Source organism: Vombatus ursinus, unplaced genomic scaffold (assembly GCF_900497805.2).
Source record: "Vombatus ursinus unplaced genomic scaffold, bare-nosed wombat genome assembly UNPS02000749.1, whole genome shotgun sequence".
Classification (NCBI taxonomy): domain Eukaryota; kingdom Metazoa; phylum Chordata; class Mammalia; order Diprotodontia; family Vombatidae; genus Vombatus; species Vombatus ursinus.
Window position 1 is genome coordinate 5,341,441 of NW_020940527.1, and position 21,190 is coordinate 5,362,630.

The window sequence follows — 21,190 nt, forward strand, 5'->3', positions numbered from 1 at the left end:
TGTACCTGATAGTCTTAAAGAGTTTCCTGGATCCCTGAGTTTAAGTGACTTACTTGCCCATGGACACATAGCCATTATCAACAGAACATTTGAACCCACATCTTCCTGACTTGGGGGCTAAATCTCCACCCACTACATCACATTAAGAGGATATTTGAAAATGTATCTAAGTGTAATGAATACTGATCCAGATCAGCACAAAAGTGATTACATGTAAAATAAATTCTCAGTTAAATCTTTGTTATTGCTATGATAGATGCCATTGGGGAACAAAGGACTTTTTTTTTTTATTGAATTATAATCATGACATCCCATCACAGGGCGATCTAGGAAATTACTCCAGGAAATCCATAGAGAATGGTATCCTATATGTACTTTGTCTTTCCTTGCTCTTATCTGGGGGTCTGGTGAAGTGACTTTGTGCAATGACTCACTTCACTGATAAACTGGAATTATATTTATATATAATCCATACTTACATCCAGCTGATGGAATCAGGCTTGCTTTTGTTTTCAAAGTGTACCCAGAAGAGTGATATGGATGATTTTGTCTAGAGCCAAATTATTCCCCTTTGTTGACTATGTTGCCCAAGAATTTTCAGTTAAACAAAGTTCTTTTTAAAGTACTGACGGGTGAGACCCCTAATAGGTTCTCGTTTATTAAATTCATGAAGACTAGAATATGTTAGCCACAAACTTGGCACTTCTTTTTCCAATAATATTGCATGCCTTTTATTGTTTTATTTTGAGTTTTCCTGTAGTCTGGAACATACAGCTTAGTTAAGACTAGATATATCAAAGAAAAATATGGCTGGCATCTATTTTTAAAATCTTTCTAATAAAGCATAACACAAATCTCAAAATATTTAAGTACTGAATATTTACTTTTAAAAAGAGATAAGTCTGGGGAGGGAGGGGAGAAAATTATTTAAAACACAAAAGCTTATGGAAGTGAATGTTGAAAACTAAAAATAAATTAATTTTTAAAAAGAGGTAAGTCAAAAATGGGATGAATTTAAATTGTGAACTTGTTAAATTTTTTTTAAAGCCTCTTGTTTTTGTAAGTTCATGGCCTTCAGTGCAGAGAACCCAAATGCATGTCATAATATCTGCATCATAATTCCCTTGTGGCGCATTTTAAAGAAAAATACACACAGACACGTATCTTGGAGCTGGGCCAGTGTTACTCTCCAGGGGAATAATGTTCTGCACCTTAAATTACAATCAGATGGATTTTAGCACAGATCAAGTTTTCAGTCTAAAATTGGTGAGAAGCCTAATTATTTGACCAGGTTACTATTTATATAGACCACTCCACAGCTATCTGTGGTTTATCCACAGCTGGCAATGTGCTAGCTCTGGAAGGTTTTTATTTTATGCTGGAACTTTTTTTTTTTAAGAAAAGAAAAGAAAAAAAGCTTTAAACTCTGCTCATTAGATGAAACACTTAAAGCCAGTACATATTACTATGGAGACAAGATGTTACATAAACTGTTCACTTTAATTCTACAAGTTACCAAAATAGCAAAGGAAGCAGCTTGCATGCTCGTTGTTTTCAAGTGACATGGTATTTGGTGGGCATGGGCATGAAAACATTTTTTAAATACTTTGGTTCCTATGACCGTTACTCCTTACTTTCAAGAACATCTAAACTTATTTTAAATGAATTATGGCATAGATCATGAATGTAATGATAAAATGATATTATATACAATAACAATAAGGAACTATTGTCTGAATGGTTATTAAAAATAATGTTAACGTTGTTATAGCTTCAGACGACTATTTATTTCTATTATAAAATCTGTTGTCAATTTCTTGGCATTTGTGAGACATTAAATCCTTCAAAGGATTGGCACAAATGACTTCTTCATATGAATGAACTTCTAAATGCAGAAAAATAAATCTTCTGAACAGCAAAGTGAACCTCATTCTTCCTACTTAAGTACTTTGATCATCAATAGACTATTTTATTGACATTTTAAAAGAATTGCTCCTCCTCCTCCTACTGCTTTTTATTTGATTTTGTGAACTTATTGGGTGTATCACAAAAAATGAAATGGACTCTATTGTAACAAAGAGGAAGCAACTGGTCACCAGTGTACTTCTATTTTTATCACTCTGTTAAACCTATTCTCAAGCATTACGATCACCTCCTAATTTCCAAGCCTACTTGCCAGTCCCCCTTTTCTTTGGGGATTGCATATCATCCTTGACCTTTATACAATTCTCAATTCCACCTTCTCCTACTAGTTCCTGCTGCTCTGGCTTCTGAGACACCACCCTGTATGGTTTCTCTTCTTACCTCTTCAAGTGTTCCTTCTCCAACCACTTTGAAAAGTCTTCATTTTCTTCCCAATTTGTTAACATATCGGTTGTTCCTCAAGGATCTGTTCAGGTCCCTTTTCTCTTTAAGTTCCACTTCCTCAGGAATTTTATTTACTCCTGTGGCTTCAATGACTACCTCAACAGTCTCCCTCATCCCTGTTTCCAGTCTTGACATCTCTTTTGAACTCCATTCTCAAATTGGTAACAGCGAGGAAGGGGAAAATCTCCACCTGCATGTCTGTACCAGTACCTCAGATTCAATATGTACCTAAGCTAGCTCATTATTTTTACTCTTAAGCCTGCTCTTCCTTCTGAGTTTATCATTGCTCTTTGTCACACTGCCAACCAACCTCTCTTTCAGTCTGTAAACATCGATTTATCTTCAACTCTTCTTTCTCCTTTTTTAAAAAAATAAATTTTATTGATATCTTTTGTTTTTACGTCACCTACATTTTCCAGTGTTTTCCTTCCCTTTCCCAGAGAACCATCTTTAATAACAAAGAATAAAAAAGAAGGGAAGACAGCTCAGTGTTAACAGATATGTTGAAAGTTTAACATTATATACAGTGTTCCCCGCCATAATCAGACACTTGTGTAAAGAAGTAGAAGGAGATGCTTTTCCTTTATTATTAATGATGGTGGCAGTAGTGATGATATTTGAAATTTATATAGTGCTTTAAAGTTTGCGAAGTAATTTACACATATTATTTTGCTTGACCCTCACAACAGCCGGATCGAGTAAGTATTGCAGTTATTTTTTGCACCATTTTACAGGTAAGGAACTTGAGTTTTAAAGATGTTATATGATTTCCTGTGGTCACAATGCTAGCAATTTCAGAGGTAGGATTTGAACCAGGCTTTCCTGACCACATTTCCAGTGCTGTGCATTATGTCACATTGCCTCTCTACTTTTCATATCTAAGGCACTTACCAAGACCTGTTAATTCTATCTCTGTAAAATTTCTCCTATCTTGCCAATGTTTTGTGTTCCTATTGCCCCCATCCTGGCACAGACCCTAGTTTGCATCCACCTAGGTCCTTATAAATCTTCCTGCCTCTACTGCCCCATACCCCTGCTATCCCTTCCCACCCCCTCCCATTTATCATTGATACTGCTTTCAGTTATGGTTATGTCATTATTTTGTTTATTCTTCTTCAGGATCTCTCATTTGTTTACCAGGCAGTGCTAATACTCTACTGCATGGCATGGAAGGCCTGCCATAATCAGGCACCAACCTTCTTTTCCACCTTTATGTGATGTAACTGTTGTCTATGTACTCCATGTTCCAGCCAAACTGAACTACCTTCTCCTCTCCAAAATACATTCTGAGCTCCGCTGCCTCTTTGCCTCTGTTTGTGCTATTCTGTTTGCTTAGAATACTCTCCCTACCCTTCTTTTCCTATTTAATTCCCAGTCATCACTTTAAAGAAATTTTTTTTCAATTAACAAAAATCTACCTTTCTCTGACCTAATTCTCTATTGAAAAAAGAAAGAAAAACAAAACCCTTCTAACTGCATTGACCACGTCCAAAAAAATGTCTCAATTCAATGCCCTGAGTCCATCTTTTCTCTGTCAGGGGCCATAAGTAGCATCTCATCATTCATCCTCTGGAATCATAATTGGTCACTGTATTGATAAGCGTTCTTAAGTCTTTCAAATGTTTTTTTTTTCTGTATTTTAAATTAATTTATTTATTTTTAGTTAACATTCACTTCCATAAGATTTTGAGTTTTAAATTTTCTCCCCTTCCGTCTCCTCCTCCTTCCCCAAGATGTCGTGCAGTCTGCTATAGGCTCTGCATATACATCAGATGTTATTTTTTAATAAATTCTTCTCCAGATTCTCACTTTACTCTGCATTAGTTCATAAACGTCTTCTCAGGTTTCTCTAAAAATATTCCCTTTATAATTTCTGATAGCACAAAAATATTCCATCACATGTACCATGATTTGTTCAGCCGTTCTCCAATTGATGGGCGCCCCATTAGTTTCTAGTATTTTGCCAACAGAAAAAGCTGCTATAAATAAACTTGTGGGTCTTTTTATTCCTTCTTTGATCCCTTTGGAGTCCAGGCCTGGTTGTGGTATCTCTGGATCAAAGTTTAATAACTTTTTGGGTATTGTTCCAAGTGCATTTCCTAATGGCTGGACCCGGTCACAGCTTCACCAACAGTGCATTAGTGTATGTGTGTACTCACAGCCCCTTCAGCATTTGTTATTTTCTCTTTTGTGTCAACTCTACTAATCTGATGCCACCTATCATGTGCACCAACCCAAATGCATCCACAATCTTCCTTAATCCCCTCACATCACACAAAGCACTGTTAACAGATTTCTTATGTAATATTATCTACTTTAACTATTTCTTAACATGTCCAGTCCCCTGTTAAGCTATGAGCTTCAGGAGGACTGGGAACAAGCCGTTTAGTAAATAGTTACTGAATTGAATTGATGAATCTTTACCATTGCATACTTTTGTGCTCTCTGCAAAATAGGTGTTTGATAAATGTTTTTTGGTTATTTTGTACCTATGGCTTCTCCATTGCCTGTTTGAATTCAAGGTTGTGTTGTGACACAGAATGCTGTTTAAATCAAGTAATATTCACTGGTTTAGTGTTTAAGTCTTAGAGTTCATTGTTGTATAATATTTTTTTAAGGAGGGTTGGATCACACCTGTGATTTCATTACTATCGGGACCTCTCAGTGAGCAAACTCCCTCTACCAATGCAGATCAGTAATTGTTTTTCACTTTTGTTTTTAGCATGTTTCCTGGGGTACTGAGAGGTTAATGACTTGCCTCCAGTCACATATCTAGTGTGGTTAGCACAATATCCCTTATACCATACAGTAAGTAAGTAGTAAGAAGGAGGGTCTCCAGTCTTTAGTTTCCTAGTTACTGACCCATAAAACAGCGTAAAAAGCTATATCAAGTTTGGTTGACCCAGATGGTTGGTTCTATGACTTTACACATATTATCTTTCTGATTTCAAAATTTGTAGGTAACTCCCACTTTAAATTGAACGTTACAAACTTTTTATGTTTCTTGTATTTCAACCAAACACTTTGGACCCCAACCATATTTTAACCAATATAGTAAAGAAGAAAGGTTTTATACTGTGAACCTTGATCATGGAAAGATTTTGCCAAATAGTAATCAGGTGTTGTAATCTACTACCAGTTTTGATTTCCCTGTAACTGGCATTGCAGTGTGGTTTTAAAATGTTTTGTGTTTTGCATAGGCTGTGAGTCTAATAGCTCATTCATTTATTGGAAGTAGTATTCTTCAAGCTGTGGTTTCTAACTTTTTTCCCTGCTTTTTTCAATCTACAGGGCTTTTTTCTTACCGTTTCACCAGAATCTATATTAAAAATAGCTCGCCAAGCTGCTGAAAACAATAAGATCTTCACTTTGAATCTTTCTGCACCATTTATTAGTCAGTTCTTCAAGGAACCAATGATGAAAGTTATGCCTTACGTCGACATCCTATTTGGAAATGAAACCGTAAGTTATCTTTATATATATATATATATATATATATATATATATATATATATGTATATACATACATACACACACACATATGTGTATATATATATAAGTCTGTTGGTTTTCAGGGTTTTGTTTTGTTTTGTTTTTTAAGTTGTTTTTCAAGATTCTTGGTATGTTAATAAAAGCTAACTCCTTACAAAAATGTAATTATACTCTTAGGTATGCTGTGGTAAATTTACCTTAATTTAGTCTTCTCTGTTTAAAAATTTTCAACGTTTTTAATGCTTCATAAGTCCTCCTTTATCTGTGTGTGTTGTGTGTGTGTGTGTGTGTGTTTGTGTGTGTGTAAATGCCCATTTTATGTGGTACTTGTTCAATTCAGAATGTTCACCCCCCAAGAAAACCTTTTTTTTTTTTTTTTTTTTTTTACTTTATACAAATTAATTTCAATAGGGAGAGAACACAGCCAACTCTAAGGGAACAGGTAAAACCTCATGCAGAGAGTGACCTTTGACATCTCCTTAGAAGGCAAACAGGCATCCTGTGAATTGGAAGTGAGAAGAGAACACTTTAGACATGGGGGACCAACCTCCCTTGCAAAGGCACACACAGTTAAAGCAAATGAAAAGCCAGGTCCAGGGAACATCATATAGACCAGTGTGACCAGTACAGAGAGGGTTGGAAGGAGAGTAAGATGAGGCTGGCAGCGTAGTTGGGAGCATGGCAGAGCTTTTTCTGTATTTCATCCTGGGGGTGAAAGGGACCCACCAAAGACTTTTGGGAAGGGCTCCACGATCAGGCCCATGGTTTATCAGTACCAGCTATGTGGTAGATGGGCTAGAAAACAGCAGTACCAGTAGAAGGCTATTCTAAGAGTTCAAGAAGGAAGCAACTAGGACTTGAAATAGGTTAGAGGTCTAAGTGGAGAGAAGGGCGATGACTATAAGATGTCATTAAAGGATAAACTGAAAAGACTTGACTGTTTATCATGAATTTTCAGGAAATTCCTTGTGAGTAAGGGCTCATGGAATCATAGGTTTGTATATTTAGATATAGAAGTTAGTTGAACCCTCTCATTTTGTGGATGGGGATGATGCCCAGAGATATTGTGACTTGTCCAAGGTAAAACAAGTAGTAAATGTTAAAGCCAGGATTCAAACCCACATTCTTTAACTCAAAATTCAACTCACTTTTCTGCTCAGCTCCACTGCCAATTGAAATCATCTACCTCCAGACTAAAATCTGTTGGGTGTTTGTTTGCTTCTTTTTAATGTGAGGTTTTCCAACTTCTTGGTCTAGCCATTTTGGTTTGATTTATGTTTGTAAATTAATCCAACATTAGGAGAACCTAACAGCTTGTATCTTTGGGGCAGAACCTTCAAGAGCTCATGGTCCTGAGGGAGGATTCTGGGAAGATGATGGAGTAGGTCAAAACATTCCAAACTCTCAAGATTTTCTCCCACGAAAGAGATAAAATAGTGCCTTAGAGCAAACATAGAGTAGTAAAAATAAATAAGAATGGAGGCAGAACAGGGGTCTCCTGGGACAATTGGAGAAGATTTGAAGAAAAATCCCAGGATGAGGTTTGGTGAAGAGCAAACACCTCTGGGCTAGGGACAGATTAAACAGCAAGTGGCAAGCCCTGGGGTTAGTTGGGTTGGGACACTTCCTTGGCCCCAGCCACAGGAACTTTCACCCCTGGGACAGGGAGGTGATCAGAGCCAGAGAAGATCAAAAGAACCTCTGTTGACAAGGAAAGTGGCAGGGGTGAAAAGGAACCAGCACACAGTCTGTGGACCGGGGGACACTGCTGGCTGTGGGCACTTACAGGAGGGTGGAGTTCTTGATTTCCATTCCAGGCCAGAGGGGAGAACTGAAGGAGGATCTGAGGTCTGAGGCACCATCCTTCATATCCCCAGGACTAGAGGTGATCACAAAAACTCAGCTACTACAGATAAAAAAAATACACCGGCAAAAGAGAAAGAATCCAACCAAAGATAACTACTATGAGAATAGAGAAGACCCGGATTCATCTTCAGAGGAGGATTGTGAAGCAAAAGAAACCTTCTTTTACCACAAAGAGTAATGTCAAATGGTCATCTGCCCAAAAAGAATCCATGAGAGAACTTAAAAACGATTTTAAAAATCAAACGAGAGAGATTGAGGAAAAACTGGGGGGAAAAAAAAGAAAGAAAAAAATCCAAGGAAAACAAGATTATGAAAAGAAAGTCAGCCAATTAGATCCAGAATCTTAAGAAAGAAAATGACTCCTTGAACATCAGAATTGGGAAAGAGAAGCCAGTGAAGTTGTAAGAGATCAAGAAATAATAAAACAAAATATAAAGAGTGAAAAAATAGAAGAGAATGTGAAACATCTCATAAGAAAAGCAACTGATATAGAGAATAGATCTAGAAGAGAAAACATAAGAATAATCAGACTACCTGATTAAAAAAAGAATCTTGATGCAATCATACAAAAAATAAAGAAAATTTTCCTGAAACATTAGAACAAGAGGGGAAAGTAGAAATAGAAAAAATCTACCAATCACCACCTGAAAAAGATCCTATGAGGAAAACCCACAGAAATATTGCATAGTGTAATTCTGAAACCCCAGCTCAAGGATAAAATATTACAAGCAACAAGAAAAAAAAAACCAATTTACATATGGCAGTGCCATAATTAGAATCACACAATACCAAGCAGCAGTGACACTAAAAGACCACAGGCATTGGAGTACTATATGTTGAAGAGCAGAAGACTTGGGCTTCTAGCCGAAAATATCATACCCAGCAAAACTAAGCATAATTCTGAATTTTTCTTTTAAATGGACATTTAATGAATCGTCAGACCTTCAGGATTTTATTCAAAAAAGATTTGACATACAAGAGCCAAGAGTAATACAAGGTACATACCAAAGACTAATTACAAGGGACTAAATAAGGACAGTCTGTTTACCTTTTATGTTTGTAAAATGTAAAACATTTGTCTAAGATTGTTATTAGTAATTGGGTAGTTTGTAAGAAAGATTTGGGTAGATTTGAGTATGATATGACTTTAAAAAGTAAAACCGTTTAGGAACAGCTAAAAAGAGCAATTATCTTGTACAAATGAGGTGTGAGAGGAAGAAACGACAGAGGAATTAGATGGGGGAGAAGCGTTGGTAGTTCTGGAAACCTACTTTCATCAAGAATGGGTTCAAGAGAGAACTATCTATCCATCTACCTATCTATTGTATAAAAGCCTTCTAAATTCAGAAAGAAATAAAATGCTTAGGCAGTACAGAGAGGGAGAAGATAAGGGAGGGATCTCTAGAGGGGAGGGTGAGGAAACAGGTCAAAGGGGTGTATGAAAGGGTGTTTACTTTAATGGGAATGGGAGCATAAGGGAGTGATCCTTGGAGGGGGGGGATTTGGTTAAGTAACAGGAGGACAAGGTAGCAGGTAGAATTAAAATAGAGGAGTCAGGAGGGATATGAAATAAGAGATATGCGCAAACATCAAAACAAAGATCAGGAGCAGAATTTGTTAGGGAAGGTATACATCTATATATGTATGTATATGTGCATGTATATATCTATATATAAATATTCCATGCTTAATTATACCTTGGGGGGGGTAGGAGGGATGGAAGAGGAAGGGGGAGAAAAGAACAAGGTAAAAAATGTATAGCAGAGAACAAATGAAAAATTACAAGGAAGCAAAGAAAAGATGGACAGCTCTCAACACAATGCATACTATTTATTATATAGTCTTCCTTGAAATGGAAATTTGTTATTATATATTTTGAATCCTCTCACGTTTTGCTTTTTTTTTTCTTATTTTGTATTTAAGTTTCAATATTTAAGTTTATAACATGTTTCTTTTTCTTTTCTCTCTTGTGTATTTAAGTCTAAAATAAAAAACAAAAAAGAATGATGAGGCCTCCATGTAAAACTCTGGGGAATTTATGATATGTTGACCTATTTTAAAATCCCATTAAATTTCCTCATTTTGTTTATTAGTACACATTTGCACTTGAGTTTGAATACTATGTCTGAAAGCAATAAAACTGAATTTCTTTTCACACTGACTTTTTACTAAATCAGACTGGACCTTCTCTACTATTTCAGATAAATAAGTGGGCTGTATGTATTTTATGTTTGTTTTAGAGTTCATATTTAGATAAGAGGTGATGTGGAGTGCTGGAAGGAGCACAGGTCTATATTGGGACCTGCCTATGATCATGAGACAACCAGTTTGCTCCACTGAGCTCCAGCTACCTTTAAAGTGAGGCACTTACCTTATATGATCTCTAAGAGTCCTCCTAGATTTAAAATGCTGTGATTCTTAAATTTTTATCATTGTGATGTGTCTTATATCAAATTGATGTTTGTTTAAAAAAAAAAAAGGTTTGTTTTCCTTTTAGGTTTGTCTTAGGTGTAGCCTTAAAAGCCCTATTTTGGAATAAGTAACATAATCGTTCAAAACTTGATTATTTCCCTTCCCTACATTTCTCTTCCTTTCCCCCCTACCTGGTTCTGCTTTCAGTCCCCCAGAACAATAAATAAGAGTGGTCACATTTTAGTATATATTCTAGACATTTTTTTTCTTCTAGCCTTGGGATGAGAGATACTGTGCATCTTGAACTTATATCTTAAGGAATGCCACGAAGTCTTACCAGCCTCATAAAAGTGGTGGTAGGACATACTGATATTGCTAATTAGTACAAATGATAGAGAAGTATCACCCACTGGTTCAACTGATAACAGAGACATTTGAGGCAAGTACCTGGGAATCGAATATAAAGAGCAAGTAAAGACCCAATCCTTTTTGTCTTAAGTTGTCAAATTTTTTCCTAAATTTTCTGTTATTATTGAAGCTACCACCATCCTCCCAGTCCCCTAGGCTTGCACCCTCAATGTTGTCCTCAGCTTCTTGCTCCCATTCACCTCACATATCCATTCTGTTGTCAAACCTTATCCCTTCCACCTTTACAATATCTCACATAGAACACAGGCCTCCATTACCTCTGGACTGTTGCAGTAGCTGGTGGTAACTCTGCCTGCCTCACATCTCTCCCCACTCAATTCCATGCTCCACTCAGCTGCCGTAGTGCAGCTCTGTCCTTGTCACCCTGTGCTCAGAAAATAGGTGCTTCCTCTTCTCACCAGAATGAAATAGAAAATTCTCCTTTAGTTTGTAAAGCCCTTCCCACCTTGGCCCCTTCCCATGTTTCCAGTGTAACACTTCATCCCCCTCCCCACATGTCACAGTCTAGCTTCCCTGGCCTTCTAGGTGATCTTCCTCTACAATACTCTATCCGTTTTTTGCCCTGGCTGCCCTTCATGCTTGCAGGGCTCTCCTCACCTTTTCAAGAATGAGCTCAGATCCCATCTACTGCTGAAGACCTGTTCCAGTCTTGCCCACTTCCAAGAGCATCTTTGAATAGATTGTCAATTGCTTAATAGCAGACCCTATCTGGGCCTTCCTATCCCCAGTGTTTTACTCGTAGCACAATGACACTCACATGGAGTTATGTTTGTGTTGGCTCCTCCATTACAATGTTGATTCCTTGAGGGCAGGGACTATGTTTTTTGCCTTTCTTTGCGTCCCTAGAGCTTAGCACAGTTCCTGGCATATTGCAAGCACTTATAAAATGCTTGTTGACTGAATGAACAATTCTGTGCAACTCTTCATTTTTATTTTATGTCCTTGCAAATCGGTTTTCATTTTGTTTTGTTTTAAGGAGCTGCAGGGGTTAAGTACGTGTTGAGTTTTTTAAAAGTACCCCTCAAAATATTGTTAACATAGAGATGTACCCATTTTTAGTATTATCAGAAAATCAGAGCAATCTTCTGTTGATTTCAATGAAGGATCTTTTTAATAAAATAATTAAATTTAAATTACAGGTTTACAGAGTTGGGAAGTAAACATGATATTGTGCAAAGAACTTAAGTAACATGGATTCTAATCTGTAACTAATTAATTGTGCAATTTTATATGCATGCTCATATTTAAACCTGTCTCCTCATCTGTATAACATGACCTGAAATTATTTCCAACATTAAACGTTCATCATGCTAAGTAATCATTTACTCAGAAAACCCGAGGCCTAGAAAATCATTGCTTCTCTGTATCATCTATGAGCAGATAACATATTCATTGTCTTCTCATAGTCAGTCTTTATTTAGGTCTTTTGCATTGTTTTGTCCTCTCCTGCGCTTTGAAGACATTCACACATCGATCCCCATCTCACTTGTTTTTGCCAGCATCCCTCTGTGATATGTTTAGGTGGCCCAAGGTGGAAAAGCTGTCTTTCCTAGGGAACCTCAGAGTATGGAGAGACTTTCTGCTGGTAATACTCCCAGTCAAACCTGAAGTAGCCCCAGGGAAAATAGATATTGAACTCTATTCATTAATGTTCTATCAAATTTGAACATTTGCTACATAGTAAATTGCTTTCTGTTAAAATTCTGCATGTCACAATAAACTTCCAAACACTGCAAAATAACCCAATCTATAGATTATCATGTTTAAAAAAATATGGGAAACCATATCCATAGTAGGTGCTTAATTAATGTCCATTGAATTGAACTAAAGAGTGATGGTCACAGTCAGTCTCTGTATTCATTATTCTGGATTAAGCTTTAGCTGTCATCATACTTGGACAAGGTACAGAGATGAGAGAAAACAGACTGGTTTTTGATTTGTATCTTAAATCTTTGTAATTCACAGTCCAAATTTACTTAGACACAAGTCACCTACTTCCTAACTAAATGTCCATACAATAAATTTCCTTGAGGACATTCAGCACATCTACAGGGAATTCTATTTCCATTGGTGCCAAGAAGGTAATGCAGCTATGCAGTCATTACTCAATAATGCATGACTAGAGAACTTGATTATTTTTCTTGCCTTTAATTTTTATTAAATTAAGAAGTTTTTTTAGGAGTCTCATTTTGTAAATGGTTCTTAGCAGTAATACCTTTCAAAGCACTGTAATCGCTAGATAATTAACCTGCTTGGATTAAGTACACTCAACTTTGCCTCAGGATGCTTAAGTCTCAAATAAGGTCAATTATCTCATGATAATAACTGCTTTGTCACGAGTTAGTGCTCAATTCCTCAGTGAAAGTTCACCTTACAATGCACTTTTAAATAGTTTGACTAATAAAATATGGCCGAAATTGGAAAGCGGAATTAACTTTAAGTGTTCCAAGTAAATGGAGAGTGATAGGTTGTGTGGAAGCCCTCTTCTTACAGAGCTGGTACAATGAATTTCACAAATTAATCCACGTTGTAAAGATGATGTGTGGCCCTGGTTCATCAGTCCTTTTTCTGGCAGCATTCCCATTCATTTAATATAGGAAATTTTCTTGCAGAAAACCCATTAAAAGCCTTTTTGACCTCAAAAAAGGACCCAATATATAAGAACATCAGCAGTACTGTTCAAGGATACTGAAACGACTACATCCTTGAGTGATGCTTTCGCTTTTCTTTAATGTATAGTTTATGAAGAAATTAATTAGGGCCCTGTGAACTGGCTTCTGCAATTACATTCAGTACAACACCAATTTTATTGGGACAGTGATGCCATTTGTGTAGCAGCGTGAGCTAAAAAGAAAGGAGGTTCCTTGACAGATTGGTACATTTGAAAAAGCAGCAACAATGGCTTTAATAATGGCTCTGCCATCATGTATCTTGAGCTTTAATGAATGGGTGTCTCTGTCTGCAAATACAAAACAATCCTATATCATTTTTATCGTACCTAACAGTCATCCTAAGGTGGTAGAGTCTGCTTCAGAATTTACAGAGTATTAAATGATGTTCTACAAAATAGACTCCCCTAGTTTACACAAAGTGACCTGAAAGTCCTCATTTAAGACTCTCTCTTAATAAGAAAGGAAGAAAGAAAGAAAAAAAGAAAGAACAAGTTTCTCCTTCTTACTAATAGCTCCTGTTTCCTCTCTTCAATAACAAGACAAAAACTTCTAATTTAAAAACTATGACTAACTTGTAGTTGTAATGACTGCTAGTCTCCTTTCATTTACTTAAATGCTGATTGACTGGCCTTTATCAATGCACTAATTTTAACTGTATTTATAGATATATTTTCCTGACAATTTTCAGCATAAAATTAAGTAGAATAAAAATCATGTCTTAATAATTTTCTAACAAAACTCAGTCATGAATGATTCTTCAAATAATCTTTGACACTATATTATGTCAGAAGTGGTTCATAATTTCACCTTATATCAAATATTAACCACTTGTACTTTTGACATGAAAATGTATAGAAACCAATCTGTATGTTAAGGTGTATACAGAATACAGTGGGTACTATCTGTAGACACACCCAAATAGAGGTAGTCCTTATTTGGTTCTCTGTGCTTGCCTTTTTATTTATTAATAATATTTTTTATTCCTATGTATTTAATACTTAAACAGCGATGCTATAAGGCCACAAAACATAGAATACCATAATCTCTGAAGAATTAAAGTTGCAGTTTCCTGCCGTAGGCAGTGGAGGGACATTTGGCAAGCAGAAGTAGACTAAAGTATATTTCTACTAAAGAATTGTGCAGGGGAATCAGAATGAAAGTCTAATCAAAAAGATGTCATGGGGCAAGTGCTACATTCAGACCTAGAGCAGGGACCTCGCTCAGCACTTGGAGTGAATCCCTTGTGCTGTATTTATAGTCACATAGAATGACAAGGCAAGGCTGGGTTGGGATAGACACCGTTGAAGGGAGTACTTACTGTTCATCATTGAACTCACAGATCTGTCTCTAGCAACTGAAGATAATTTATTCCTATTTATTAGGAATAGTTTTGGGTTGTTTGATGTATTAATGTGTATGTGTTTGGGGGTTTTTCCCTCCTGAAATAATGTATAAACCTCCAGTAGTCCAGGCTCTTTTGGCACCATTGGATAATGCTTACTTGGTTTAAATCACATCTTTTCTTAGTGTCTGCTTTGTATCTAACAAATCATTGTAAATAATCTTCAGTATGCACAGTGCCACTAGGCTGACACAGAGATCTATACTCTGCTACTTCAAGAGAGAAAGAGATGTTCTTTCCCGTTTTCTTTGGTCACAGTATCACAGCTTGTCTTTAAGGAATAGGAGTGGGGGAGAACATTAGACTCAGGAAAGAGTTGTCCCTTTCTGAGCCTATTCAGACACCTTGTTTTGAACCCTTTCCATAAGTAAGAAGTTTGCCTGCAGACTAGATTTAAGGGTCTTATAAGATCAATTACCAAGTTTTTGGGGAAGAGGAGACAGTAGAGAATAGATTTCAAAGTAATTTGGGGGGGGGGTGCTGCTAACGTGAAAACGCTTTCCATCTCTCAAAATCTCAACACATTTTCCAGAGAGGATGTTGAAATTTCAATTATCATACAGCTATGGCATCACAATATTGCTGCTAAGCTCATGAAATTAACTTCCTCCTCAGGGCCTATCTGATAAATTGTACTTGAATGAAAAAAATGTAGCACTGTAGCACAAGGGAGGTTTTTAATGTCAATGGCATGTTGCAGGATGTGTTGTAGGAAGGATTCAGAAATAGCTGAAGGCTATTTTAGCTACATGCTACGAGTGTCTTTCTCCTCTTCTAATTCCTCTCCTTTTTACCACCCCTCTGTTTCTCTCCCCCTTTCTCCCTCCTTTCTTTCTTTTGTAAGTTCCAATGACTTTCTGAAGATGAAATTCTTTAAGTCATTTCCTAGCCTCGCATCCATCATGGGTAAAATACCCTGTTCTTTGAAACAATTTGAATTGCTGTGGAGTTGATCAGACCTTAGACTATAACATTTGGGGTATGAATCATTCCATTTCCCTTAATCTTATGTGTCTACATTGTGTCAGCTGCTGCATTGCAAATTCATAAGTAATTGTTTTACTCTTTGACTAGTATATTATGAATGGAAAAATATTTGTTGATATTTAGCTCAGTGTTTTAAAATTTACTGGTCATTAAAATGATTTAGGAGCATCAGGTGCACTTTGGAAATAAAAAATGTAATGCTTGAGTTCAAAATGCTATTGAACATCTAAATTTCAGTAGCTGCTCCACCAATACACATTTACTTGTTTGCATGTTGTCTCCCCCATTAAAATGTGAACATTTGCCTTTCTTTGTATCCCCAGTGCTTATCACTGGTGCCAGACACATAGTAGGTGCTCAATAAATGCTTGTTGACTGACTGATTAGTTGACAGTGACCAGCTCTGTGACCCTGAGCAAGTTAATTAGCTGCTCTGTGCTTTGGGAGCAGGGATGTTATAAAAGAGCACCAAAGAGGGGGAAGGACAGTGTCCAAGTGCTGCTTGAGGAATCATCCGCCAGGCGTCTGCACTCATGGACTCTTTAAGGATGGTCTTTACAGATATGTGGGTGAACTGGCAGACAATTCTGCAGCAACAGGATGAAATCATAGTATTTAGAACTTTAGAGATCAGCCAGTCCTCCCCATTTTATAGATGGGAAAACTGAGGGGGGAAATATTAAATGATTTGCCCAAGTTCATTTAGATAGTAAGTGGCAAAATCGGAATCTCTTTACTGTTATTTTAATGCTTTTTTCAGCTTAATCTCCCACGAATGAATTTGTGAAAGAAGGAATAAACATTTATTTCATTTATTAAGTGTCTGATACTTGTCAGGCATCATGCTTGGCAACAATGGGAAGAGAAATACAAAATGAGACATTCCTTTCCCTCAAGGAGTTCACATTCCAGTAGGGTAATATAGGAAAAGGAGTCATGTCATTAAACTGCCCCAGAGCTGTTGAGGGTTCCATCTTTTCCAGTATCAATGGTAGATCTAATTGGATTCTTGCAGGAGTTGTTAAGGGCAGTGGGAAGAGTAGGGCAGGGCAAATTTCAAGCTGCCTACACTGTATCAGCTTAGTTTCCAGGGAAATAACTAGGATAGATATAATTATGTATTATATTGCAATATATTATGTATTCCCAGCACTTAGCACACATAGTAGGCACTTAATAAATGTTTACAGATTGATTAGAAGCTTTTTTCAACAAAGCGTCTCCCTTGTTTGGGAGAAAAAGTTTGGGCCCAACTAGCAATAGTGGGTTATCTGAGTTGTCACTCACTCACCTGGCAATCAGGAGAGTTCAGCTGCAGAATGCCAAAGCAGAGTGAATTCAGTCTTCCAGAATTGGTTAGGTGTAGGGGAAGAGTATGGAGATGCAGGCAAGGTTGATCATTCATTGATTCATTATTTTATGAAACTAGTTAGCAATAGAGCCAGGATCCAGTACTTGAGGTTTCCCAACTCCCAATCCTGAGCTCTTTCCACTTGAACACACTTGCCCCTATTCTGCTTTTGAGAAAAAGTGCTGGAGACTGTGAAACAGTATGTTATTGACTCAAACTAATTTGAATGAACATGGAATTCTCATGAGCCTATTGTTTATGGTTCACCATTGGTCAGATTTAATTCAGTGGAATGCTGTATTTGCTAGCTAACAGTTCTATCTCTCCCAAGAGTCTCTTTTCCTCCTCTTTTTTTCATATACAGTAATAAAAAAGAAACTTTTTCAGCCTCATGTAACTGGTTAACACTAGGGCTCATTCTTTCACCTTGGAATTTGAGTATTGTCACTGTGACTGATAGCAAAGAGAACCAATGTTCTTAACCAACAGGAATTTATTAAGTGCTGTGAATCCTGAACCCCATGAACCCCAATTTGAAACAGAGTCTGCTTTAAGACAGAGACAAACAAAATCGGGGTACATGTGTCCACAGTTTAATTTCAAGTTGACTTGACATGCATTGCATAGGAGTTCATTCCAAAACTGGGCCCCCCAAGGGGGCCAGTTGAGAATTGGCTCGGGTTGGGATTTTGAGGTACAGCCTTATATGCCCTTTGAAGAGTGGGTGTTCCCAAGGGGTGCCAATCAACTGTGATTGGTTGACACACTAGGAGGTGGCTTATATTAAAATGAGGTTCACAGGGGCCATTACCGCCCGCGATCAAAGGAAAATACCACCCCCAGTCTTGAGAGTCTGTCTCCCCTGAAACCTGAGTAGGGATAAAATCAATTCAGGCTGAGGTTGGAGTTTGACCAAGATAAGAAGATTCAATGCAATCTCCTTATCAGAGATGTCCTTCTGAAGAGCTTTGGTCAGCTGGCAGGGGGGTAGCTCTGCGTCTTCAAGACAAACATTACCAAGAGAAACCATTTTTAACAGTGCCTTTCATGACCAAGGTACTGTATACTATGCCAGGCACTAGAGATAAGAAGGCAAAACAAAAAGCCACTCCTACCAAAGAGTTTACATTCTCCGGGAAGCTTCATCTTTTGTAGCCAACAAACATTATGAACACATGGGATCTTGTTTCTGTATACCTTTGAGTCAGTTGTGTGATCTTATTTCCCATAGACTGACATTTGTGGAAATGTACCTGCTTCCTTCTTATACCCTCATCAAATATGTCCTTGGTGTACTTTAGGATCTGGAAATGGAAGGTACCTGAAAGGCATCTAGGCCAACCTTCATCCTTTTATAGATGAGAAAATTGAAGCTCAGAGATGTAACGTGATTTATACACGTACACACGCACACACACACAGTTATACATAAGCGTCATGGAGAGAATTTGAATCCATGTCTTCTGACTTCATATTCAGTGCTGTTTCTCCTCTACCACAGTCTATGCCTAGATAGCCTAAAAAAACCTGTCATTTCCAGCACAGACCTCCTCTGGGTATATATATAATTGGTCTAGTCCCACTATTCTTCTCATCATCATTCTCCAGTATTAAACCCCAGAATACTACAGCTTCTGCTAAATGAGATTTCCCAGAAGAATTTATCCTGACTATTTACACTTGAAAAAACAAGGACAGGAGAATGTCCATTGTCTAGACATTGACATGCAAGTGGGATGGAAAACACTTAAAGTTGGTCCATCAGTGCATTTATGTTAAACAGACACTGTACGTGAAGAGTCAAATTGGCCCCCAATTGAATAGGACAAAGAGAGTAGCTGAATTGCCTTTGGGCAATTATGCAGTGATTTTAATGATCCTATACTTCTTTGAACAACAATATTCTTCCAGTAGTGTTATATGGCTGCAGATTGTGGAATTGCACAGTCTCTAAAGATTTAAAGTTATGGGTCACCCAAAGGACATTGAAGAGACTGGGGACTACTTGTTAGGAATTCTGTAAAAGGAACTTGAAGAGTCAGATCCCTTTTAATGCCAGGGTTCTAGGATACCGTTTGTGCTTCTCTCATGGAATTAACATCTGATTGTTGGGGTGTGGGTTGTCCTTGTTTTTTTCTTTTGTTTTTACAAATCACTACTCAGATAAGATCATATATTTAAATTAATGCTTTGCAGACTTTTACACATGGCATGAATATTGTTATTGTTACCAGGTTCAAATGGAATGCCCTTAAGTATAAAATGTAGTGTGGTTTTAATAAATCTGCAACTAAAAGGCATTAAATAGCTAAAAGTGTGGCCTCTGTCTCCTGCTATGTAAACCAATCCCTCCCTTAGTAAAGAGACATTTTTTTTTCTTTACCTAGTGAATCATTAGAGGTAAATAATATTGCCTATCCTCTACGTGTCATTACATTTCACTAAAAATAAAAATTGGAGTCAAAATTGCCTTCTTTTTCATTTTAAGCCTAAATCTCAACTGAGTTTTCTTACTTCTTTTATACCCTTTTTTCCCCTCAAATATATTTTCTATTGGCAATGAAATTTTGACATCCTTCTCTCTTTTGTAACACAGCCCCAGAACCTAGGTAACCCATGGTTAAGCATGTGACTGTGATTCTGCCAGCTGAATCCCCACCTTCATTTTCCCCTCATGAAATTAGAGCTTTGGACATTAAAGGCAGCTGCAGAAATATATCTCAGTGACAACTATAAGAATTGTACCTTTTGCTACAAATAAAAAATTCATGCAGGAAGGGGAGACTGGAGATACCTATTCTTTTTCATAATGGTCTAGATTATAGACCTTCCCTCTAGCAATTGGTACAATAAAGTAATGTATGGAGTGTGTGTGCGTGTGTGAGAGAGAGAGAGAGAGAGCGAACTTCATTTTTTTAATAAATATTTATTTTGGGTTTGAAATTGTGGATTTTATGTGATCCACAGTGAATGGGTTAGTTGTTACTGTAATTAAACTCAGCTTGTGAGTAGACATTCCAGTAGGGAAGATATGATTCCTAGAAGGTTTGGAATAGCAGGGAAGGGGGCTTGACTGGGTTTTTAGTTATGGGTCAAGACTAGATAAGGCCAAAGTATGTTGAACAAGGTAACCAAGGATGCTGTTATTATATATTGGCATAAATGGGATGATTTAGCTCTAAATTCAAGGATGGAAAGGAGAGCCAGGCAACAAGCATTCATTAAGCGCCTTCAGTGTCCCAGGCCCCCTGCTAAGCACTGGAGATACAGATATAAGCACAAGAAAGTCCTCGAGCTCTCATTGTAATGATGGGAGATGACACACAAAAGGGAGCTGAAAAGAGTTTTTGGTTGGAGGAGGGGAGATATAGACACCTAGAAATTCAGAACCAGAGCCAGAGGGGAAGGAAGTTTGGCCAGGCTGGTCCTCTTACAATGGAGGCCCCATGTGCAGAGGGAAGTTCTGACTGAGATTGCAGCTGAGCTATGCTGGCAAGTCTGGACATTCAGAAAGCGAAGGTTTTGTAAGGTCCATTTAAATTGGTTGGAACATTGAGAGTTCCCTAAATACATTTACAAAAACATGCATAAGTGGCATAGAATTGAAAATTATGTTGATTCTATGATGATGGCACCAAGAGGAAATGTGTTAAGTCTGGGGCCTTCACTGGTTGACAAATCTGCATAGAAACCACTGCTGTGGAGAGCAGATTATGCAGTTACCTGTAGCTCTACTAAGGATTCGCGGAGGCTTTCTTTCAAAGGATTAATTGCTTCATTACTTTTAGGTGTTTCTTCTACAGCCAATGCAAATTGCAACTCCTTTTCCACTTCGTAAATAAATGGTTTTTAGGAGTTGCTGTGGCAAGCCATAAAGCAGACTGGTGGATCATTTGAACACAGGAGCTCTAAGCAGCGGTTTACTATGCCTGTCAGGTGTCCACACTGCCCCCAGTTGTGTGAGCACCCAGTCCCTAGGAGCTACTGAGCTGCCTTAAGGAATAGGAAAGACAGGGTAGGTTAAAGCTTCAGTGCTAAAATGAGGCCGAGGCCTTTGAGTGCCTGCAGCACTTTAGCTTGAGTGAGATGGAGAGACTTAGTCTCCTCCCCACCCTCCAGAAAGAAAGAAAGGAAGGAAGGAAGAAAATATAGATAGATGGATAGGTAGATAGATAGATAGATAGATAGATAGATAGATAGATAGATAGATAG

At 37.5% G+C, this 21,190-nt stretch overlaps 1 protein-coding gene across 2 annotated transcripts in view; it reads left to right on the forward strand.

The window, feature by feature from the left end:
- The window catches only part of ADK (adenosine kinase), a 609,732-nt gene that overhangs the window by 463,741 nt on the left and 124,801 nt on the right, over nucleotides 1-21,190 (forward strand). For both annotated transcript variants that reach the window (XM_027858815.1, XM_027858823.1), the window contains exon 7: nucleotides 5,659-5,829. In XM_027858815.1, coding sequence (XP_027714616.1) covers nucleotides 5,659-5,829 — 171 coding nt within the window. The remainder of the gene's footprint in view (nucleotides 1-5,658; nucleotides 5,830-21,190) is intronic.